The sequence below is a fragment of the Suricata suricatta genome, chromosome 11 (genome assembly GCF_006229205.1).
Source record: "Suricata suricatta isolate VVHF042 chromosome 11, meerkat_22Aug2017_6uvM2_HiC, whole genome shotgun sequence".
NCBI classification, from domain to species: domain Eukaryota; kingdom Metazoa; phylum Chordata; class Mammalia; order Carnivora; family Herpestidae; genus Suricata; species Suricata suricatta.
The window spans coordinates 10,295,781-10,321,365 of record NC_043710.1 but is presented as its reverse complement, the minus strand read 5'-3'; the positions used below and the strand labels follow the sequence as shown (position 1 = coordinate 10,321,365).

Genomic DNA, 25,585 nt, shown 5'->3' with positions numbered 1-25,585 from the left:
GGCAAGGAGAAAGAATGAAATCTGGCCATTTGTAGCAACATGGATGGACCTCGAGGGTGTCATGCTAAGTGAAACAAGTCAGACAGAGAAGGACAGATACCATGTTTTCACTCATATGTGGAACAGGAGAAACTTAATAGAGGACTATGGAGTGGGGGAGGGGAAATAGTTGGGAAGAGGGAGGGAAGCAAACCATGAGAGACTCTTGAATACTGTGAACAAACTGAGGGCTGATGGGGCAGGGGGAGAGGGAAAAGGGGCAATAGGCATGGAGTGGGACACTTGTTGGAATGAGCACTGGGTGTTATATGGACACCAACTTGACAATAAACTATAAAAGAAAAAAAAATGAAAATGAAAAATAAAATGGCCAGAGAGGCCCTGCCAAGATACAGAACCCAAAGACCATACTGCATGGTGGAGATACAAGTCAGAAGTTTATGTTAATAAATCTTAAAACAGGGGCACCTGGGTGGCTCTGGGTGGCTCTGCTGGTTAAGCATCTGATTCTTGATTTCGGCCCAGGTCATGATCTCATGGTTCGTGAGTTCTAGCCCTGCATCAGGCTCTGGGCTGACTCAGAGCCTGGAACCTGCTTTGCATGCTTGTCTCCCTCTCTCTCCCCTACTCCACTCATGCTCTGTCTCTCTTGTCTCTCACAAATGAATAAACATTAAAAAAATAAATCTTAAAACAGATGAGCATGAGAATGAGAAATCATTGCATTAACTTGGATCTTCCCTAAATTCCTGTTTTCATCCAGACTGTCTCCTAAAAAAAAAAAAAAAAAAAAAAATTCCTGTAGGCAGAGCTAACAACTTGGGTCACTGGTCGGCGTGAAGGGACCATATTCGAAGCTGAGCCTGGGTCAGGGAGAAGGATGCCAGACAAAAATACAAATCCTCAAGGATGACAGTTGAGGAAAGATTGGGGGTTCAGATGGAAAGGAAGAGGGTGAAATGGCAAAACCCAGGAGTTCATACAGGGAGAAACAAGAGGCACAGATAGGAGCAATTCCCGGGCGTGTTCTTACACGTGCAGTGCAGTGACGTATAAGGCGGTAGGCGTGACTTCAGATGCTTGGACTCCCCACCCGGGGACGAAGTGCCACCATCTGGGAATGAGCAGTCATCCATCAATGTCTCCTTTCATGTCTTCTCCAATAACAAATACAAGAACAACTCCTAAGTAAGTCCATGCTGTATTTTGTTTTCAATTTATTGAAGTGAAATTCACAAAAAATAAACGTAACCATGTTACATTGAAAAGTTCAGTGGCATTTGGTACACTCACAGTGTCATACAGCCATCACCTCCACCTGGTTATGTCACTGCACGATAAAACTGTGTACCCAGGCGGTAGTTTCTCCCCCATTCTTCCCCTTCCTCAGGCCCTGACATTCATCAATCCAGTGCTGTCTGAGTGGGTTTACCTCTTCTACGTAGTTCCTACGCACGGAATCACACAATGTTTGGTTTCTTTCCCTTAGCATAATGTTTCAGCTCAGATGTATTAAAATTTTTTTTATGTCTTTTGTTTATTTTTGAGAGACAGAGAGAAACAGTGCGAGCAGGCGAGGGTCAGAGAGAGAGGGAGACACAGAAATGGAAGCAGGCTCTAGGCTCTGAGCTGTCAGCACAGAGCCTGACGCAGGGCTCCAACCTACGAACCGTGGGATCACGACTTGAGCCAAAGCCGGACACTTAAATGACTGAGCCACCCAGGCGTCCCAGCTCAGACCTATTTTAATAGCAATTTAAATAAAGTAGAGACTAGGGCAAAATAGGGAGTTAGTGTAAGACCTGATAGAATATTGGCTAATACTCACTGAGCTTGGAGCATATGCCAGGCTTTGTAGATGTATAAAATACCTTGCAGACCAAATATACCCTGTAGACAAAAATCTCATTATTCCTCAAAATGGCCTTCTGTTACAGGTCTACTATTGTCCCCTTTTAGAGACCATGGAGATCATAAGTAATTTTTCAAGAACACAGATTAACTGCACTAGCAGCTGATTCCTGGGCTCATTCTTTTAAAAGTCATTCTCCGCTGCTTCTGTGGGTGTACCTTTAATTGCAGAACTTAAGAGAAACTCAGGCTTAAATAAAAGTGGAGGAAGGAAATTGAGATTAGACACAGGAGAGCACTCTTTCCTTACACGTAGCCTTTGCATATTCAACTGACCTATCTGTTCTCATCTCTACAGGTGTCTAATGTGTGTTAGTATATTATCTGTTTTCTGTATTGTCATAAGGCAGGTGAAAGGACCTTTTTATCTCAGAGAAAATCATTCCTGAGATCCATATGTACATGTGCCTATTATTTGTTTCCTGTATTAGGATCAGAGCCAGACTGACTTGGTTTGTATCCAGCCCACACTTGAGCCAGGGCCTTAGGAGACAATGGACTAGAAGCTCATTCCACACTGAAGAAGGGTCTCTACAGTGAAGCTTGTTAACTGACAGCATAGGGAGCTGTCATGACATTGGCCCTGCAGGGTTCCATTATTCGTGTAGACAAAAGACATCTGCATGTTTTCCATTCCTCCCTTTTTGGAATTGTCATTTCCCACCTTTGAATATACATGAGTTTGAGTAGGAGGTTATGGAAAATACACGGATTTTTGTTGTTGTTGTTGTTGCTGTTTTTTAATTCAGAGGTCTCAGACTGTGAGGAATCATGGCTGGAACAGGTGAAGCAGACCACATATACCCAAAGGTCCCAGTTTTCAAGATGAGTACACTGACTGGGCAGAGCTGTTTCCTTTGATGAGAAGAGTATGTTTTGAGATGGGAAAATGCCAGCGGGTAATTTTGCCACTAGAATTACAGATGGTGGAGAAAACTTGTTCTTGCCCAAAATCTATTTTGCTCTCCATTCTGGACACAGAGTTAACTACATTTTAGCATCCTCTGCAGGTAGTTCTATACTGAGACCATTTCTGGAATATTACTAACAGGTCTGGTGCATGGACTAGCATGGTGACCTCCTGTGTTGTACCTTCCTTACAGTTTATTGCACATACGAATAGGGCTTTAAGGAATGGTGAAGATCAAATGGAAGAAGTCAGAGTCACTGAGTCACAACCTGGGAGAGAGCTGCCTCTGGCCAGGGGCCCCGAATGTGAATTACTGTGTGCATGCAAAATGAATTTCTATTATGTGTAAGGAGTTAGACTTCCTTATGTCTGTTTCAGGGTCGACACTCATCACACCATTTTCTACTCCCTGCATACCTTGTGCAAGGCACTTAACTTCTCTAGATTTCTTATTCCTAATTGGTGAAAGTATTTATAGGCACTGTCTTCAAATAAGAGTCATGGGGATTGATTCATTTAATAGATTTGAAATCCTTAGGACAAATTTTGGCACTCAATAATATTATTCATTATTTCTTAAGAAAACTTCATCTGATTTCCAGAATATGAGGTCTTCAGAAATAGCCCTTTGTTTTTGTTTTGTTTTTACTTTTTTCCTTTAGTAATTTTCATTTTGAGAACACTTCCTGTTTCAGATAGATAATTAATAAAAATTTAGCTGTAACTCACTGGGATCTCTGATTCATGGTTTGTTTTACTTTTAATTGAGTTGTTGTTATCTTTCAAACTCTATAAAAGATTAAGGCTGAAAGCAGGCCTGGTTCAAGGGAGAGTCCAAAGATAGAAGATATCTAAGAAGATTAGTATGCCCTGTTTACTTGGTTGTGAAATAGTCCGTAGCTGATGGATGGCATGATTTGCTCACGAGAGTTAAACAATCTCATGTACTCATCTGATGCTCACAATCAGATTAGACCCTAAAAGGGGAACCTTCCAGGGTACCTCATCTGCACTAAGGAACACAGAAGACTTAAAAGTAGCATTTGTCATCTCTTAGTTGCAGGACTGGGGAAAGAATCAAGCTAATTTCCACTTCCCACTCTCTTAGAGAGTCAATAACATGCCTGGCGGAGACCCACTCTGAGTGAGTAGTCTTGGGGCAGAGATAGCTCCTCTCTGTTGTCTGGTTATTTGGAGAAGGGCTGTTTTCCTCTAGCAGGAGATGAGTTTGGGGAACTAAAGTGAGGTGTGATAAGATCTCACTCTCTAGATCGGGGAGTGGGTGCGTTGTAACTTGACATAACCTAACCTCCACCATGGAAAGTAGAAACACAGGACCGAGCAATCTAGGTCTAGTAATATGAGGAAGACTTGGAGTCTGAATCCATACTTCTTGAAGCCATCCAAACAGATTGTAATGCTGCCTCACATGCCAGGAAAGCGCATGTTCTTAGTTTTACAAGTGACAGAGGGTGATTTCTGAATTCCTTTTTATTGCTTCGTGGTAGTATTCCACTGTTTGGACACACCACCTTCTGTTTATTCATTTACTTGTTAACAGACACTGGAAGTGTTTCCAGTTGTGGCTATTGCAAATAAAGCTGCTATGAGCATTTGTGTACAAGCCTTTATGTTAACATATCCTTTATTTCTCTTGGGTATTTACCTAAGAGAGGAGCATCTGGGTGATCACTATGCGTTCAGATTTTTAAGAAACTGCCAAAATGTTTTCCAGAGCAATTGGATTATTTCATATTCCCACCAGCTGTGTATGAGGGTTTTTATTCTCCACATTCTTGCCAATACTTGTTATGATCAATCTTTTTAATTTTAGCTATTCTAATAGGAGTATAGAAGAATCTTGTGTTTTAATTTGCATTTCTTAAGAAAAATTTTTTTCTTAATATTTATTTTTGAGAGAGAGAGAGAGAGACACACACACACACACACACACACACAGAATCGGAAGCAGGATCCAGGCTCTCAGCTGTCAGCACAGAGCCTGACATGGGCTTGAACCCACGAATAGTGAGATCATGACTTGAGCTGAAGTTGGCTGCTTATCCAACTGAATCACCCAGGTGCCCTTAATTTGCATTTCTTAACAATGAGTGATATTGTGTCCTTGTCATGTACTTATTTGTAATCGCTGTATCTTCTCTGGTGTAATGTGTTCAATAATTTTTCACATGTATTACTTGGGTTGTTTGCTATTTTGTTATTGAGTTTTGAGAGTTCTTTTTTTAATGTTCTTATTCATTTTTGATTGACAGGGTGTGAGTCGGGGCGGGGGTGCAGAGAGAGAGGGAGACATAGAATCTGAAGCAGGTTCCAGGCTCTGAGCTATCAGCACAGAGATCAATGCAGGGCCCAAACTCACAAACCCCAAGATCATGACCTGAGCTGAAGTTGGATGCTTAACCGACTGAGCCACTCAGGCACCCTGAGTTTTGAGAATCCTTTATGTATCCTGTATACATGAATATTATCAAATATATGCTTTACTAATATCTTTTCCCAGTCAGTGACCTCTGTTTCCATTGTTCCAAGAGTGTCCTTTGATGAACAGGAGTTCTTAATTTCTTCCTGATAGAATGCCAGAATGACTTCTTAAATATACAGAGAGACACCGTCATACTCTGGGGAATTGGGGCTTTGTCCTTTAAACTGCTACATGTATCTCTAAGCTAGTGGCTATTATGTGTTGTTATAACCCTAATGGATAGTGACTCCTCTCATGAAAAATCCCAGTGACCCATTTGTACAGTTTATGCTTTTGTTCCTGGAAGTTTAATCTCTGATGAAATTGAGTGTTGGTTCCTATGAGGCAGGGATGAGGCATTTACCAGGGACACGGTAAAAGTTCCACCAAAACTAGTAACAGTGAGTCATTTTGGAATCTTCAAACCAGTGAATCAGAAGAAAATGAAAGAAGATACTCTATAGAACCCACTTTCTTTGAGGAATTAGTATTGCTCTTAAATAATAGGGGTGTAAAGGATTATGTCCGGAACTCATGAGACTAACCAGGATGCCTCCTGAGGCTTCCATGTCTCCTAATAACCACAAATAAGTAAATGGAACAACTATGGCCTGGAGACAGCATGAAACCAGAGGCTCAAAAAAAAAAAAGAAAGAAACCAGAGGCTCAGACCTCTCAAAGGGGAATGTCTGGGCTGCCTCCATGGAAAAGAAATTAGGGCAATCAGGAGTCCTGGGTGAGGATGAGTGGCATCTAAAATAGCGCTTGAAAGAAGGAACTGATGGACTCTATCAAAGCTTCAGAATGACTGTAGCTCTAGGTACCATCATCTATTGCTCTATTGCAATATCTTTTTTTTTTTTAATTTTCATGTGAAAAAAGACTCTAGTGTAGGAAATGAGTGTAGTTGAGCTGGACACAATTTGGCCAACACTGGTCGCTGACCCACCCGTGTCCCACAGGCCTTGTTTTTAGAGTACATTCTTCATTCTTTGCCTGGGGACTTTCTCCAACCCCAGGGAGGCAGGTCCTACATATGTGCATGGCAGGAAGATATTGCCAGAAATTTAATACTTCCCAAGAACAGCTTTCAAATAGTGACAGCTAGGAGTTTATATATAAACACAGTTCCTAGATTATTCCTTCTAAACTAAGATCCACTTTGCATACAGGTGGAGCTGCCTTGCTAATATATATTTTACTGGTTGTATTTTCTTGTTATGGGCTGACTTGTGTCTTCCTAAAATGCATATGTTGAAGTTCTGATCCTCAGTACCTCAGAAGGGGATTGTATTTGAAGACAATGTCTTTGAAAGAACTAATTAAGATAAAATGAAGTCATATTTAATGCAACCCAATTGTGACTGGTGTTTTTATAATAAAAGAGTTAGGGCACAGACACACACAAAGGAAAGACTGTGAGGACACAGCAAGAAAGCAGCCATCTACAAACAAGGAAAAGAGACCTCAGAGAAAACAACCAGCTGACACCTTGATCTTGGACTTCCAGCCTCCTGAAGTGTGAGTAAGTAAGTTTCTATCATTGGTTCTGTGGTAGGTTTTTATGGCAGCCTGAGCAGGCTATCCCTGTTGTCTTTGTCTGACTATCTCCTATCTCCTCTTCTTCCCTACTGATGTTTTTCTTCACTTCTTAAAAAATAAACACATAAATCCTAATCTCAAAATCTGCCTTTGGAAAACCAAACCCTGGGTAGTGCATTATAGAACAAAAACAAAAAACCACTGTGATACATAGTGACCAAGAAGGAAGCAACATTATTTACAAATAAACCAAAAAAACCAAAAAACCCCGACTGAGTGGTAGGGTGATTAAATCGGCATTCAGGTAATAATGAAGTTGCACTAGATTTTTATGATATGTCATACATTAGAGTGTGGTCATATCCATTTTTTATCGCATTATATTTTCTCAATTTCACCTTGACACCAGCAAGGGAGAAAGGCTAGTCAACAGTCAGAGGAACTTAGACTGGCCCCCGTGGCAGATGGTATGCCACTACTTACTCAAACTATTTGTACAAAGATTTTTCACCCAGAGGACAGTATCTTTTCTAGGAAGGAGCAAGTGGGTAACAACAAATACCTATCTGAGGCTTCAGAACTAAAATTTGCTTAAAAATGGTAACAGATCATCCAAATGAAAAGAGGTCTATTAAGTCATGAAATACTAATAATGGTATTTGCTGGTCAGCTATGAAACTAAGCACATATACATGCTAATAGTGTGTTTGTGTGTGTGTGTGTGTGCGTGTGTGTGTGTGAAATTGTATAATAAAAGACATGGGGAACAGGGTCTTTGTAGAAGGTTCCTATCAGAAGATCTGTCTTTGGTTGTCATCATGGATCCACGATGCACTTGGTGTGGTGAAAAAAATGTTATGATGGTGCTATATCTTGCAGCGCTAAGTCTTCATAAATTTCAGGTTGAGCCAGTAAGTCTTGATAAGTATCTTCAGAATGTGATCTGATCAAGCAGCTTAGTGCAGAAGCCTATAAATATGATGTCATCACATCTACAATTATTTACCAGGATTTTCAGTGATTTTTATCTAATCTCATAAATGTTTTCCTGCAATGCTCTGTGTAGCTCACTGATTCTCAACTGGTGGTACTTTTACCCTCCAAGGGATATTTAGCAATGTCAGAAGATGTTTTGGTTGTCTAAATTGGGGCTGGGAGAAATGATTGACATCTAGCGGACAACGGGCAAGGGTGTTGCTAAACATCCGGCAGTGCTTAAATTATGCCCCCTGCAACACGTAATTATTCATTCCAAAATGTCAGTAGAGCCAAAGCTGAAACACCCTGTTCAGCCAATGTTTTCACGATAGCCTAGGCAGAGATAGGGCAATTCCAGCCATGCAAAATACCATAAAATACATCTTTTCAGTGATCTTGACAGGTATTTATGTAGCCAGTGGTCCATGCCAGCATCTACAGGGGTTTGAGTAGTAGTAAGAGAGAGGGTAGTTCCATAAAAACATCATAAAATGCTATCCATTAACACAATGAGATATGTCCCTCTCTCTTTTGTCCTAGGGACATGGAAACAGGAATATCAGTATGATAAATTTCCGATGGAGCAAGGCCAGCTATCTGAGGGCTTTACGGAATCTAAGATGGAGGAACGCACATGTGGCGATGTGGGAGACTACATATACATGCATGAATATGTCTGTGTGCATGAGCACATGAACAAGTCGGGGTGTGAATGACTGACAGGATTCCATGAAAAATTACAAGGTATGGAATTAATATCGAAATCACACTTATGTGTTCCTAGAGCTTTGGTATCTCTTACTTGGCTGCTACTTTTGTCATTAAGTATTTTTTTGATTATGACACCCACTTGTTGAAGATATGGAAAAAGCCACTGTTTTCCCTATCTCACAACACAATAAATATAATACATGTTCAGTGTATTTTAGATAATGGATAAGAAATAAATGTGTCAGTCAATAAGGGAAACCGACTCTGATTGAAGTGTCTATACAAAGGACTATTTAGAAAATGAAGTGTCTGGTGAATCTATCACGTGACTATTGTTCTCTAACCTCCTATCCCCCAACTTTCCATTAAGGGGGATTTGGGGGGTGTTTTGTTGTCATTGTTGCCAATTCTCTATTCAACCAGAGATTGAAGTTAACAATTAGCACATATGATTCTTCCTGATGCTTTAAATGCTGCCTCACCTTCTCAATAAAAAAGGCTACTCACCCAGCTGACCTCATTGCCATCCACGGTATAAGTGAGACCACAGAGAGAGAACGAAATAAAAATCTGCACACAAGTCAGTATCATTTGAAGGATCACAATACTCTATGGAAGAGAAGAGGAGCAAGAATTTAGCCTGCAACGTGCTCATCCTGGTTGTCTGGGGGCAAGGGGCCGGGGTTGGTGGATATTTTGCAGAACAATGCACTTCCTATCTAAGATACGCACATTCCGGTAAGACACAATTTTGGATCTGACACAAACCTTGCCTCAGTGAACGGTCATAAATAAACTCCCACAGAAACAAATATGAGTCATAGGAATTCTAAATGGCAGAGCTCTGCAAAAGAACTCCCTTACCATTCTAGACTACTTCAGCCATTTCTTCACATGTATTGGTCAAACATTGAACACACCAGGACTTCTCTCTCTCTCTCTCTCTCTCTCTCTCTCACACACACACACACACACACACACACATTCATAGATATACACACACATCATGTGACTCAAATTTACTCACAGAAAGGATGGATTTACTAGCATTCCATTGGTCTTTTTATTTATTTATTTATTTATTATTTATTTATTTATATTTTCGAGAGAGAGAGAAAGGGTGGGGAGAGGGGCAGAGGAAGAGAGAGAGAGAATCCCAAGCAGGTTCCATATTCAGTGCAGAGCCCAATGCAGGGCTTGATCCTGTGTACTGGGATCATGATATGAGCTGAAATCAAGAGTCAGACGCTCAACTGACTGAGCAATGCAGGTTGGTCTTTTGAATTAACATTAAAATTAAATTAAATTAACATTAAAGGACTCAGACCAGCTCCCAAATTTTGTATCATTTTCAAGACCGGAAATCCATAGGCCAATCCTCAATTAATGTTCCAGATTGGGTCCCTCCTCTTTGGGTACACTGATCTATGAGCTGTCTTTTTATCATTTTCTTTTTAGAACAGCACATGTTCATTAGAGAAAATTTGGAATAATAAGAGTACATGTTCTTAAAATGACACATAGAAATGCACACACATAATTCTGCAATTCTGCAATCAGGTTTTTGTTTCATTTTTTTAAACAAAATTTATTATTTTATTTATTTGTTTTCCTATTACTTTTTAACATTTAGAAACTTTATTGTAAGCTTTAGTCACTGAGGGTGGAGGTCACTGAAAAAAAAGCATCACATGTGAAGGCACCATCCAACAAATTAGTACTTACAAATATCAAAGGTTTCACCAACAAACAGTCAGGTAACTCCAAGCAATCAAGTAAGAATATATCAACTAAATTCACTGAGAGAAGAATTATCCCAGCACTTGAAAGTAGTGTGCTGATAATGTTAGCTCCAATACTGACTCCAATCTGGAAGAGAATAGTGGATTTAATGGAAATACTCAGGGCATTTTGTATTTCCAGACACATCTTCTGCAGTACTTTTGAAGCACACGCTGGCTCTGGGGACTAATGTAAGGGGTCCTTCATAAATAATTCAATTTCGTGTTTTACTGAAGCGATTTGCTGGCCATCCACTCTACATCATGGGAGAGGAGGAAATAATTGGTCCCCGAGACATGAAAGGCCATGGAGCCAACATCATGGGGGTTCTATTTGTTCTGATATCACTGGTAGGAGTGGTCTTTAATATGTCCATCCTGAATTAGAAGCTCCTTGATACAAACATATAAACATGCACCCCTCTCCAGTTTAGCCTTCCAAAATGTCTCCTTCAACCGCTGAAACAAGGATCTATATCTATATGTAAAGACTCCCTTACTTGGCTACTTACTAAGAGAAAATTCATAGAGTTGGATACTTCTTCCTCTTTTGTTTTTATTTTTATTTATTTTGAGAAGGAAAAATAGAGAGCAAGCAGTGAAGGGACACACACACACACACACACACACACACACACACACACAGAGTCACAAGCAGACTCTGCGTTGTCAGCACAGAGCCTAATGCAGGATTTGAACTCACAAACAGTGACATCATGACCTGAGCTGAAGTCAAGAGTTAAACGCTTAACCAACTAAGCTGCTCAGGTGCCCAGGATACATTCTCCTCTTTAAAAAACTAAGTGTATGTCTCATTTTCTTAAGAGTTAATAGACCACTGGAAAAAAATTGCAAGTCAATGAAATAGATCATTGAAGAAAAAGTTGCAAGTCAATGAAATAGACTGGGATATCCAAATTTTGTGTTAGTTTGGCCTCCTGTAGAGAATCAGAGTCAACTGTTCTTATGAACTCATTAAATGAGCAAAAGGGAAAATGGTACTCACCAGAAATTTTGTTTGTTTTTCTGTACTTGAGATGGTCAAAGATCCAGACATGATGAACTGTTCATAAGACAAAGAAGACATTATTGGGGGAGATTACTTTCCTGTCCCCGTCACCCACCTCCACCTTGGATGACTTAACCTGAACCCCATATCTCTCCCAGGGCAACAGAATATTCCTAAAGAACAAATCATTGCTCTGATCTGAGTTGAATCTGTGTCCATTTTGGGCATATGGATGGAAGAATATTGATGTGGGAAGAAGGTGAGGCAAGAGCTCAAGGGAGATGCCATTGACTGTGATAGAGTTGGATGGGATTTATGATTCTGCCTATACAACCCTGTCCCAATCTATCCAAGTATATTCCAACCTGAAAGTTCATTTGCTTTCAAAGTACACCTGGATCATCTCAGGTAACAATGATTCCCTTCAAAGGAGGGAGCATAGGACTCAAGAGTATTTTTTTCCCCAAATACTTACAATTGGTCCTGATCATAAGGTCTGTTGTCACCTTCTCTCTTACAAATTCCCTACCTATTGGCACAGTGTCTCTAAAAAAGTCTAAAAGAGAGTCTCAGCTATTGTCTATAAAAAGGGAGGACAAACTAATTAAATACATTTCCCCTTTATTTATAACTTCTAAATAACATCTTTGATTCCCAAAGTAGTTCAAACAGACATACTCACAGATGTTGCAGCCCAGAATGGGTAGCCAGTATAAAAGCAGAATAAAAGATTCCTAATGTCAATGTGCCAGTAAAAAAAAATCTCAATGATCCCAAATACAAAACATTTCAGGCCAATCATTATCTGAGCTACCTGGAGGAACAAAAAATACAAGGGGGAAAGTGAAAACTCTTTGATTTTTCTCCCTCAATCTCAAGGTCATGTATGAATCACATTTTATCTTTTTCACCTTCATTGACTCTTAAAAATAATCCTGGAGGAATAAAATCCAAAGAAATGGTGTTGGTTTACCAGGCCCTTTGGATGGTTATTACCTAATGGGGATATTATATTTGGGCACAAACATTCCATTTGAACTCTGGGAGCCTGGAACACCTTCAAACCAAAACATCTGACCTAAATGTACTCCCAGATATATTTTCTTATCCACTTTTTACCTAATCTTGTGAATTGGCATAAAATAATTCATCCCAAATAAAATTGTAGACCATTTAATTTTCCATACTCACCCCCAAATGTCTACAGGACTAAAGGTAACTTACGCCCAGGGATTGCAGATTCTTTTTAAGGAAATCATGCAGCTTGCTGTGTAGACGTCGAGTTAAATCAGTTGCATCTGCTTGTCCCACCTGCGCATTTTGAATTTCATTTGTTGAAATGCCCTCAACAATCCCCTTGGTAGCAACAACATTGCTCATTCTGTAAGAGACCACATGTAGTCAAATTCTTCCTTAAGCCCCGTCACCCTCCGTGTGCAAAATGCAGCACACATTTCTGGGAGGTGTTTCAGAGAAAGCTGCCATGTGCTTCCTAGTCCGGAGAGGATTGTATTTCATAGGAAGGGAAGGCACTGGGGAAATGGATCACATGTAAAACTTGTTAACCCAGCTCTCAAATCTATTTGAAGGAAATGATAAGAAACCCATACTTGAGGCCTGCAAGGGGTGTGTAGGCTCGATGGCCCTACAGGATGGAGTCAATGGAATATGGAATTCTGGAGCACAGTAGTCGGAGACAGGCACGGATGGGATAAGAGTGCCACAGGGACTTGGACAGCTTCATCACTCCTTTCAAAAACCCAAGATGTTCACCATTGTAGAGAGGACACCTTCGTTGTTTCTCACGCATCTGCCAAAAAAAGCTGTGGATTGGACTGAAAGAATGCATACCTTAAAGTCAGGCACACCTCGGAGGTGAATCCCGACTTCCCCAGTTATTTGTTTGGTGGCCTCAGACAAATCCCGTACATTCTCTGAGTTTCTATTTCTTCAGCTGTGATTTAGGAATAGCAAAGTTTATCTGACTTCAGAAGGATTTTCTGATGTAATGTTATTGAGGCAAATCATCAAAATTATTTAATAATCTGAGAGATGATGCGTGTTTCCAGTTAACTTATTTTTTCCTCAGAATAGAACAATTTAAGTTTCCTATGAATTCTCCATATCATTGCCTAAAATTTCAATATGATCCATTTTTAGCATACAACAGAATGGATCTCACTCAACTGACCTTTCTAAGCCTACATTACTTTTTTTCTTCAGGAAGCTATACTATTTTTCTGTGTTTACCATGATAAATGCATTATAAGATTGTGAAAAAATAGAGAAAAGTTAACTGCACACAACTAGCAATATTTGCCGTCATTCCATTCCAGTATTTGCTGATGTACATAAATGGTTTTTGAGAGTTTAATTATGATTTATGTGCATCCTTGTCTCTAAATGTTTTACACTTCACATTATGTATTAAAAATCTATCCAAGTGTCTGTTAATTATCACTTTTGTGTTTGCACGATATTTTAAAGACGAATAATGGTATGCTCTATTAAGCATTTTCAAGATCCCATAAATGTATATTTTACATTTTTATTTATTTTTGAGAGAGAGAACACAAGCAGGGGAGGGGCAGAGAGAGGAGACACAGAATCCGAAGCAGGCTCCAGGCTCTGAGCTGTCAGCACAGAGCCCAACATGTGGCTCGAACCCATGAACCGTGAGATCATGACCTGAGCCGAAGCCAGATGCTTCACCAACTGAGCCACCCAGGCGCCTCTAGATGCCGTGTATGTTTTAAGTGACCTATTTTTGTTACTGTAAATAAATACCCATTCAACACTTATATTTATAAATTCCCTTTTGTGTGATTATTGGATCAAAGCATAAGGACAAGAGCATGCTTTACACACCCCAAATTCCATACTAAAAGGTTTTATCTATTTACATCATTACTAGAAACACCTAGATTGTTGGGTCATGACACGCTCACTGAAATACCTCTCTTCTAAAGATTAAGTCAACTACAGAGTAAAAACAAGTGGCCAAATGTTTCATTTTCTGGCTGACATCCTAGTATGTGAGATTTTCTTGATCTTTGTTTCTTTCGCATCCAGAATATCACTCGGCATATAAGTAGGAGAATATCCTTAATGTTTAATGGTAAACAATGAAAGGAAGATTGTAATCTATTGCTGAAATTCTAAAACAGAAACAAGTGACGCTTTTAGGGGTAAATGATGAATTCTGATGCAAAGGCGGTCAGAAATTAAGGGTAGCGCATGCTGCTCTAGAAACTTCCTGAATTACTTCTCTTGCCTCCACATAAACCTTTTTGTCTGTGTATTTGAGAGTTAAAAAAATGAAAAGACATATTCAGCTTTGGATGAAGAAGATAATCTTATTTTTCAAAACTCTAATTGTAAAATAAAACATTGCCCTATAATGTGTATGAGCACATATATACATATGTGTGGCAAAAATCTTACCTGGATGGGAAGGGGGGAAAAAATGATTGTCTTTGAGTTCAGGAGGAAAGAAAATGGGCCCGCGGCTCAAGGCTGAGGCTTCAACTCTGCCTACAAAGATTTACTAATTTTTTAATCATATAACATGTAAACAAATGAGGCAAAAAGCTGCTGTCTACTGACTACCGGCAGTAGATAAAGTATTTGTAACAATATTATCTGTGCCCATATCCTTATGAAACAAAGAAGAGTAAGAGAAAATACTGACACAGAGCAACTGCCAAGTTGGTAGAGAAAGAATTTTCTGCTCTCTCCTCCCCTCCCTGGGTCCTCACTCTTCCAGCTCGGATCTGCTCCCAGTCCAAGGATTTTGTGGATCCCCAGCCCAGACTCAAGCACAGAATCACTGCCAAACTCAACCAGAATATATAAAACCGAAAATGAGCTGTGCCTACCTTGATGTTTATCCCAGGTTGCTGGTGGGTGTCAAGTAGCAAGCTATCCTGGTCTGCAACCTTGTGTTTCATATCTTTCATTGAGTTGCCCCCTGCCGTTGGCCCTCTGTGGAGAAGGATCGTTATGGTAGAATTGTTACTCTAGGCTTCTTTATTTCCAACTTTAGGTCAAATACAAGGGCTGTAGAGATAAGCGAGCCTTAATATTATCGGAAGATAATCAACAACCTACCACGTGCAGAAACAGAGACATTTCAACAGTTTCCTGACCTCTTCTGATGGTACATACTCCACTGTATCTGTTTTCACATGATTCTCTTATTTAGATCCAAACTCCCTGCATCCCGTTTATGTTAATCATTGTTTAATTCTAGTTATGTTCTTAAGGTGCCCCTATCAAAAAAAATGCCTTCAAACCCTGGCTTCTTCTCTGCCAAATATTTTTTCTTCTTGCTGAGAGTAAGCTTTTGAAGGGCTGAAATAACATTTCCTTTTCCTTATCTCAGACATCCGAGAGTGACATGTATAGAACCAATGTTTACGAACGAGGTATAGTGAATGGTGCTCAGGATTCCTTCTTCAGTCCTTACACGACAGACACAGGGATTTACTTATTGTCTATATATTAGAATTTTTTTAAAAAGATGAGAATTGATCCAAGATCACCCAAGGAGTAATTAGTCATACTGTCCGTCAAAACGCACGCCTGTGTTGTTCGGGTTAATTTCAGCAAGCCTAAAACAGACCTGAGTGGTTTTTCGGGAGGACCTGTTGGGTGCTGACCCCTAGTCAAGACATGAACACACGGATTCATTGTGTTGCTCTGTAACCATGGGTCTGAGGAGTTTCTGGGTGGTTTGTGCCAGCTTGTCAGCGTAATTTATCGATAACAGTGTGACTAGTGATGTGCTCGTGGCTTTAATGAGACCAGAGAATGGTATGTTTGGGGGACTGGTTGCATAACATGCCCATGGGACAAGCCAGGTATAAGAAGCCCAAAAACCAATGCAATTTGGGGCTCCCTGGTCCTGAGGTTTTCTGTTGGGATTTCCTATCAAAAACAGAACATGTACTACAGAGAAGAAGGCAGGGCAATTGGAGCACAAGCCTGGCATTACGGAGCCTCTGCTAGGAGCAGTCTTTAGCTGGAACACACATCTTTAGTTTAACATTGTTGCATTTTAGGACCTGCAAAATAGGTCCTAAAATTGTATGCATAGTCCAGTTGGATCTTATGAGTCTTCCTTAGAAATTAAACCCTAACCACTACTATTGGCACACTTGGCATCAGAAGTGACATTGCATTGAAGACCCAGATTCATCTTTAACTATAAATATCTCTAAGGATTTATTTATAAATAAAAAGGGTGGTTTTGATAGAGGGAGTGGACAGGTGGTTATTGAACCCTTTTGGTTTGAAGTATCACAGGCTTTAAAATCAGGAGCTGATAATAGAACCAGTATAATATGGAAATGATAGAAACTTGATCAGAGGATCTAGCAAAATGGATGTGTAAGGAACTGCAATAAAATGGCAAGTCAGCTAAAAATTCCTTTTTAAGGTTCTTGCTTAGCAAGAGTAAGAATGAACTTTTCCCTGTTTTGGCCAGCAGGAGGAGTGCCAGGCAAAGGAACTGGGACAACTCCCACTGATGGATTGTCTACCTCTATAAAGATGACTCTTAAGACTTTAATTTAGAATGGACAAATGGAACTCCCCTATGACCCAGCAATAGCACTGCTAGGGATTTACCCAAGGGATACAGAAGTACTGATGCATAGGAGCACATGTACCCCGATGTTCATAGCGGCACTTTTTACAATAGCCAAATCATGGAAAGAGCCTAAATGTCCATCAACTGATGAATGGATCAAGAAGATATGGTATATATATATATATACACAATTGAGTACTACATGGCAATGAGAAAGAATGAAATCTGGCCATTTGTAGCAAAGTGGATGGACCTCGAGGGTGTCATGCTAAGCAAAATAAGTCAGGTGGAGAAGGACAGATACCATATGTTTGCACTCATAGGTCTAACAGGGGAAACCCAACAGAGGACCATAGGGAGGGGAAGAAGGAAAGAGAGTTGGGGAGAGAGAGGGATGCAAATCATGAGAGACTACTGAATACTGAAAATGAACCGAGGACTGAAGGGGGAGGGGAGGGACGGGGTGGTGGTCATGGAGGGAGGCACTTGTGGGGAAGAGCACTGGGTGTTATATGGAAACCAATTTGACAATAAACTATTAAAAAATAAAAAAGCCAAAAAGAATGGACAAATGGGGAGGTGCATATCATTTACACTCAAAAAAGGGCAAATACTCTACTGTCCTTGCTTTGCCTTATGACAGTCAACACCTACTAAAGCCATAGAAATACTGCAAAAGCTGGAGGCGTCAGAATGGCTCTACAAAGACTCTATGAAACAAACCTCCAAGTGAAATACCCCTTGCCTAGGTTGTGACTGATCCTCTGATAAAAGAGGTACCACCAGAATGGGCATCTTATTTGACTTTGCTCTTGTGACCTCAGCAGGATGGAAAAAAATGGCAGTCTTGAGGCATTATTCTGTAGCTTTCTTTTCTTTTAATGTCTTTGTCTGGCTTTGGTATCAGGGTAATACTGGCTCATGGAACGAGCTGAGATTGTCCCTTCCTTTCTTTTGAGAAGAAGTTTGTAATGGATTGTTGTTATTTTTTCTTTAATTATCTGATATATTACCAGGGAACCTATTTGGGTCTGAGCTTCTTGGTGGCAAAGTGTTTGAATGTTATTTCAGTTTATTCACTTGTTATAGATGAACTCATATTTTTTAATTCTTTTTGGATCAGTTTTGGTAATTTATGTCTATCTTACAAATTCATTTATTTGTGTAAGTTGCTGGCATAAAATTGTTCAGAATTCTATATAAGGCCCTTATAATGCTTTTAATATTTGTGGAGTTGGTGATGGTGTGCCCTCTTCCGTAACTGATTTTGATTATGCATGTCTTTCTCTCCTTTATGTTTGGTCTGTCTAGCTGAAGTTTGTCAATTTTGCTGGCATTTTCAAAGGACTAACTTTAGTTTCCTTGATTTTTGTTCATTATTTTTCTATTCTCTAGCCTTAATTACTTCCTTGTTTCTGCTTACTTCGAATTTCGATTTTTGTCCCTTTTTCTGGTTTCAGGTTAAGCCTAAGGAAGGGGCTTAGGTTATTAATTTGAGTTTTGTTTCTGATATAAACGCTTAAAGCTATAAATTTTCTTCTAGGTCCAGCATTAGCTGTCTCCCACACATTTGCTATGTTTTCTTTCTTATTCAATTTAAAATATTTTCCAATTTCTTTTTTTAAAAATTTCTTTGACCCATAGTCAATTGAGAAGTGAGTGATTTAAGTTTACAGCTATATGGCAGGGCACCTGGGTGGCTCAGTCGGTTGATTAAGCATCCAACTTGAGTTCAGATCATAATATTACAGATTGTGGGTTCAAACCCTGCATCGAGCTCTATGCTGACAGCTCAGAGCCTGGAGCCTGTTTTGGGTTCTGTGTCTCCCTCTCTCTCTGCCCCTTCCCCGCTTATACTCTGTCTCTCTTTCCTTTAAAAATCAATAATCGTTTAAAAATTTTTTTTAAATTTACAGCTATGTGGGGATTTTACAAAGTCTTTCTGCTATTGAGTTCTTCTTTAATTCTGTTTTGTTCAGAGAACTTACTTTATATTATTTCAATATTTTAAAAATGTATTGTCTTAAGTTCTAGCTTATGATCTACATTTGTGTTCTATTTTTGTATAACAAATGCATTACTGCATATAATATATATTATATTATGGTACAATTTATGTTATATATATGTGCATAGAGTAAAGTTGCTTAATAGTGTTCAAGTCTCATTTTTCCTTCTTGATTTCCTGTCTCGCTTTTCTATCAATGATTGAGGATGAAATATTGAAACCTAATTAGAGATGCTGAATTCTTTCAATTCTGTCAGTTTTTGCTTCCTATAATTGGAGGGCTCACTATTAATTACACCTTTATTTGCACTTCATTTTTCCTGCTTTGTTGACTCTTTTATCATAATAAAATATCCCTTTTTCTCTCTAATAGTGTTTCATATTAAGGTATCTTTTATTCCATCTGAATATAGCTATTCTAGCTTCTTATGGTAATGTTTTGTGTCTTTTTGAAGTTACAAATAATAAATTATTTCTGAAAGATGCATGGTCCCCTCTCACCGATGACATGTGCAAACAAAGTTTGCAGGTATGATTTTGTACCTCCAAATTAGCTGCCAGCAGGGAAATTCCCCAAGGATACTGAATTATTACCCTGGTTTGCTTTTTCTATTAATTGGGGGGAGGGGGAGTGTTTCTCATTATCACCACTGGATGTCAGTAGAGTCACCTGTTCAGGAGCTCTGAAAAAGGCCTTTAATTCTAAAATCTTCTTTGGTAGCAAAGGAAAGAGAAAACAAATTGCTGTAATCTGAGATTCTGTTTAGAGCACTGTACAGACTCTCTTGGAGAAATGAAAGATTTTAGGAGATTAATCAGTTTCGAAATACCAGAGGTGGATGGAGATTCAAATTGTTTAGAGAATCAAGTTGGTGTAGCGGAATGAGAGGGGAGGTGGAAGAAAATAGAAAATAAAACTCAAATAAAACTCAAGTTAATTGAGAATATTCTATGCAATGGTAAGTTCTTTACACATGTGTTTTCAATACATCTTCAGATCCTAAGGTAGACGCCAGCCTCATTTCGTCATTAGATGCTAGACGGGCATGGCGGCTTAGAAGACACAGATGCCTAACTTAGTGGTTATGTTGAACCAATGATAAGAAGAGACTTTGAGTGTTGCCTAAATGGCTGGCTGCCTTTTCTGAGAAATGAGTCAAAGCTAAGAGAGTTCTAGGAGGAGCTCCAGGTTCTAGACATTTTACATTCAATCATGGTGGAGGTGGGGGAGTGGTGTGGGTAAGATATGGTGGAGTAAACCAGCTGTGTGTGGAAGGAGGGTGGCCTCATGTGGTTGAGGGTCCTACTGTGGTAGTGTCCACTGGGGAGGTGGAGTTCTCAAAGGAAGAATCTCTCTCTCGCTCATATTCACATATGCACATGCACACATGTGCACGTGCACACACACACACACACACACACACACACACACACACATGCATACACACGTTTATTCCCTATGTTTTTTAGGCAGAAGATGGTGTTCTTTATTCTGTGCTCCAGTAACACTTAGTGCCCTGTGTGGTGCTTCTCTAACTTTATTGTCATCTGTTTTCCTGAATTGATTATGAATTTCCTGAAGCCAAAGAGTGGACCTTATTCACCTTCATAATCCTGGTATCAGCATAGGGTCTGGTACTCCGAACGTGCCCATAAGTGTTGACTATCTGTAACAAGCAAATAAATAAGAGGAATGGTGTCCATATGCATGTGTAGGGAGGGAGGGCAGCGGGGAGAAGAAAATGAGGAGAGTTTGAAGAAAGACCTAAAGTAAAAACCAACATTCTACTCTCACAGTGGAAAATAGAACAGGGAAACTGAGCATCAGACCTGACCCAGTGGGTGTGATCCTGACGCAGTGGGTCAGGGCAGGGAGAATGTGAGAAAAATCTTTCAAAGAAATGGAGCTTATATGGAATTAGAAGGAGTCTTTTTACATCCAGTGTGTATGTGTATGTATGTACGCACATGTGTGTATGAGGGTTGAGGCTTAACATTTTCAATGGGACAACTGTTCTTTCTTATTTTGAAATCAGGAAAAAATATGAATTGGTTGCCTCTTAAATGACAATAAATATTCTAGTTAGTCATCACTCCTTTGTTTTGTTTGCATATTTGATCAGGCAGAAGGGGATTCAAGGTTAGGTGTATATCTATCATTGCTGACTTACTATGTATTTCAAAGGACAAATAAAAAAAGGAGTTTCCAAAAATATGTAAATATGATTTTGTGATATTTGTAATAAGAAATATATATATATATATATTGCCAAGTTCTGAAAGACTATATATATATATATATATATATATAGTCTTTCAGTTCTTGGCAAATCTGTAGAATGTCCTAAGTGATAGAGCAGTAAAGATGTATTTTTTATGTTAATGAGTTGACTTTGGGAAAGCCCTCAAGGAACCTAAGGATAGGTTGGGGACCCTCCCCACGCAGAGAAACCAACCTTATGATTGATTTAGAGGGGAACTTTCAGTCCACCCCCCTGACCTCTGGAAAGGAGAGAGGGGCTAAAAATTGTGTTTTATCACCAATGGCCAATGACTTCATCAATCATGAGTATGTAACAAAGCCTCCATAAAACTCCAGAAGAACAGGATTGGGATAGGTTCTTGGTAAACACAAGGAGATTCAAGAAGAGTGGTTCTCCACATCCTTTCCCATTCCTTGTCCTCTGTATCTCTTCCCTATGACTCTTCCAGAGTTATATCCTTTTATAATAAACTGGTAATCTGAGTTCTGTGAGCCACTTTAGCAAATTAGTTGAACTAAGGAGAGGGGCTTGGGAACCTTCATCTACAGCTAGTGGGCCAGAAGCTCAGGCAACAATCTGGACCTGCTACTGGCATCTGAAGTGGGAAGAGGGTGGTAGGGTCATGTCTACTAGGACTGAGCCCTTAACCTGTAGGATTAGATGCTATCTCCAGGTAGATAGTATCAGAACTGAGTTAATTTCATGGCGGTATTGACAAAATACACATCATAGAAATCAAATAAAGATTTTATTTCAAAGCCAAACACTTACACAGCTTCTGAGATTTAATTGTAGGAAGTTTATCTGTATACAGTTATGAGTAAAATGTGATGAAACACTGCTGTCTAGTATAAACGGGTCTGAACATCGCTGTAAGTCAGTTAATTCCTGTTGGCAATTAAGGGGGACAAGAAAGAGTTGTCTCCTTTACTTCAGCACAATCACTCAATCACGCAAGCCTGTCTAGGTTTCTGGTAAATGTCTGACTATTTGGCCATCTAGCCAATGGTAATTTACACATCTGTGCCTTTAGCTAACAACAACAACAACAACAACAACAACAACAAAACCAAATATATATATATATATATATATATATATATATATATTTGCAGTGTCCATTGCATAAATCCTACATTTCAAGGAATTCAAACTTTGCTTTCTTGAGTTTCTCTGGCTGGTCTTCATATATTATCATAGAACCAAATTTCTGATGAGTATTTCCCTTAAGAGGTCACTAGTTCTTCATATCCAGGGTCATGACATGCCTTTGGGGTTGTGCTGGATTTATTCTTGTAACTCTGAGTCAGGAAAAGCACACTCTAAAAGAAACAAAATATGTTAGTTGTTCATGTTAGTTCTTCAGACTTCACTCAGGTTCAGCTTAATATATACATCTCACTATGTCATTTCCTCTAATCTATGTGTGTGTGTGTGTGTATACAAGATGAGTATAGCATGTCATTAAGCTCTTTACATAAGTGCTGCTCATCAGCTCCATATTCATTCTGCTTTCTGTAATAAAATTCTGGATGAATCCAGGCTTTTAAATTCAGTTAAATGAAGCCATGAGTCTGTGGTGGTGGGAGGGTGCTGTCCCATGGAGTTTGAAACGACAATTTTTTGAAAGTACCTTTTAGGTGAAAAAAGAACTTTAAGATCACAGGAAGACAAAACCAGAGCAAAAGACATTTACCAAATCTAGTCGTGTGCAATGTCCTTCACTAAGTCAAGACTGTTAAGGAGACCAGGGCTGTCTAGGAAAGACACAAACCAAGTTCTAGGGACCCAAGCATGGCACAGACTCATACATAATGCTGGGCAAGCCATTTAACTTCCAGGTTTCTGCATTTACAAAATAGAAGATTGAACCAGCCAACTTTTCATGTTCAACCATCCCATTTGGTTAACCCTCAGCCAGCCAGCTGTCCAGTTGTTATCTGCTTTCCTCATCTGTCTTCCATCCCCATCCAACCGGTTCCGATGTGTATCTCATGATCGACAACTGCCGGCCCATCCGCCACTCTTGCTGACATCACTCAACGCAGCCCCAAACCTGAAAGACACCTGCCAGGACTCAGGGATGCTGGCAGGCCAGCGCACTCACCCCCAGGAAGTCAGAGTGAGCCTCTTTCCACAAAACCACAGCAGTGAGCATGGCCACGCAGAACTCCAGCACCGTGTAAATCAGCATCACAGACAGAGTTCCCTGCAATGTAGGAAATACAAGATTGGCAGTGCTTGAGTCAACTGAAGCCCTCATCCCTTGTTGGGTGGTGACAGTAGAGATGAAGACAGCCTCAACCATCAGAGAGTGAGGGAAGAAACACCCTCATCTAGAGCACACTGCTCCTTCCACCTAGCAATAGGCTTAATTTAATCCCTTTGTTCATTTAGACCCTTGAGAGGGAGGATGAGCCTTAACTACATCAGCTACACATAACCTACTTTGTACATTGTATGTCTCACTTGGAGACATAGCTACATCTGATTGCCTCATTAACTCAACTGGTGATATAATAACTCCCAGGACTGAGAAATGTTAGCTTCCATTCTAGCCTCAGCCCCACCTCTACCACTTAGAAGCTGAGTGAGCCTGAAGTCTCTACTTCTCTAGCTTGTTTCCTCATTTATCAAATGTGCACCATGATACTTCCTTCTCAGAAGGATCTGTGAGAACCAATGAGATTTTGACCTCATTGGTGCAAGCCCTTTGTAAAATTCAATATTAACAGTCCCTTTGGAAGGGCTTTCTTAGCCTTTCTTGACATCTGTGAGAGTTTGAAAAGATAATCAAGGCAATAAACATAGCATAAACAAAGCCGTCCCCATCACTAACGAATGAAATAAACTCAAAAAAGATGTTCCACCAAGAGACTAGGTTCTACCATTTCTGTCCTGAGGTATCCTTCATGCAGACTTGGCAAGATGATAGGACAGGAGAGAAAATGTGATTTCACGAGCTTCTAGTCTATTCATATACAGTGGAAGAGGAAATCCAACTTGTTGACGTTAACAAGAAACTGTCCTAGCAAGCCAGCCCTGTGCTAATCCCTTTATTTATAAAGCAAAATTATCCCTTATGAATTCAGACTTTATTCATTATACAAATCCCTCCCAAACTTCTGTCCACCATGGAGCTGGCTCAACCAAGTGTGGGGTGGACTCATTTGCGTGTACCTTTTCCCATGATCATATCATGAACCTGGAGAGAAGCAAGTTCCTTGGGCCAGCTCCATAAGGAGTGGTGTGCAAGCACATGCTTGACCAGCTCTGGCCATCCTCCAACTGTGTCCTTGATATCACCCACTCTTGTGCTTGCAAGACCACAGATATTCTGCAGCCTCTTGATTCATGTCTTTCTCAGGGTTTCTCACCATATACATACCCTTGAATGCTCCAACTTAAGACATTATTTCTATTAGTTAAGCTTCATTGCTTTCTTTTCCCCAATAATGGCAATGAGTATCAATTAACATTCTCCATCTTCCTAGATATATTTCTTAATTTCATAAATACCACCTCTTAAATTATAACAAAGAACAATGATGCTGTTTTCTCACTGATCAATAGTACTCATCACTGTGGTCACTGGAAGGAGAAGCCCTCACCTCCAAGGTTAGACTTCCTACCCTCTACCTCTCAGTGCTGGACCTGATGCCTGCTCATGTCAAGTACACATACTTCCCGATCACTTGCATCTTTTTGCTGTTTTTGACTTTCTGAATTTACCTTTCCATGTACCGAGATTTTTGGTTTGGCAAACTCATATTTTATGACTCTAATAACAGAATTACTTTGATTATTAAGAACCTCTATCAATGGTAAGTTTTAGCTTTTCCTCATCAACTTTGACATTTCCTGTTCTACTCCACTTCACTACCCCAGAGTCTAGCCTTGTCATCTCAGTCAGTGCCCTCTTCTTTGGGAAGAGAGAGCCTTGGCCTTCTCCCAGATGCCCAAACTATAAAGAATTAGACATATTTTCAAAAGAAGGGATAACAAAAAGTCAATGCTTTCAGAAACCTCATATGACTGGAGCAACCCATCTAAATATACTTACAGTCAGAGCGATTTTGGCCGTGAAGCATTCTTTGTCAATAATTGTTTCAACATAATAGTGAGATGTAATCTCTTCAGGTTCTCTGTTCTCAATGTTAAAGATACACTTCTGAACAGCAGGATCCAAAACAGCCAAGGTTACAGAGAGGAGAATAAAACCCACTAGAGCACATAGAGAACTCAGAATGTTTGCAGCCACACTTCTCTGAACCTGACAGACAAATGCTGAGTAAGAATCACTCCTGATAAGCAACAAGCATTCTATTATCCTTCTCTGCCAATGCATTGCAAACTCTTATTTTCTTATCTGTGTCCTTCAGGAAGTCTCCCATTG

The 25,585-nt window shown here is 39.8% G+C and overlaps 2 protein-coding genes across 4 annotated transcripts in view; both read right to left on the bottom strand.

The window, feature by feature from the left end:
* Positions 1-7,059: 7,059 nt before the first annotated feature.
* LOC115306724 (high affinity immunoglobulin epsilon receptor subunit beta-like) lies at positions 7,060-15,521 on the bottom strand. 3 transcript variants are annotated; one of them, XM_029957263.1, is made up of 8 exons: positions 15,435-15,521; positions 15,203-15,308; positions 12,549-12,705; positions 12,007-12,138; positions 11,322-11,378; positions 10,260-10,403; positions 9,042-9,143; positions 7,060-7,814 (listed from the first exon to the last, which is right to left on the bottom strand). In XM_029957263.1, the coding sequence occupies exons 3-8, from the start codon at positions 12,702-12,704 to the stop codon at positions 7,701-7,703; spliced, it is 705 nt and encodes a 234-aa protein (XP_029813123.1). In that variant the 5' UTR covers position 12,705; positions 15,203-15,308; positions 15,435-15,521; the 3' UTR covers positions 7,060-7,700. The 3 variants fall into 3 exon arrangements, with proteins under 3 accessions (XP_029813123.1, XP_029813121.1, XP_029813124.1); XM_029957261.1 differs by lacking the exon at positions 15,435-15,521 and having other exon boundaries at positions 15,203-15,334; XM_029957264.1 differs by lacking the exons at positions 15,203-15,308; positions 15,435-15,521 and adding an exon at positions 12,935-13,817.
* A 6,783-nt stretch (positions 15,522-22,304) lies between these two features.
* LOC115272371 (membrane-spanning 4-domains subfamily A member 6A-like) overlaps positions 22,305-25,585 on the bottom strand; it is a 7,377-nt gene continuing 4,096 nt past the window's right edge. The window contains exons 4-6 of the mRNA XM_029915457.1: positions 25,253-25,462; positions 23,297-23,398; positions 22,305-22,511 (exon numbers count right to left, since the gene is read on the bottom strand). Of these exons, the coding sequence (XP_029771317.1) occupies positions 22,416-22,511; positions 23,297-23,398; positions 25,253-25,462 (408 nt within the window). The 3' untranslated portion in view covers positions 22,305-22,415. The remainder of the gene's footprint in view (positions 22,512-23,296; positions 23,399-25,252; positions 25,463-25,585) is intronic.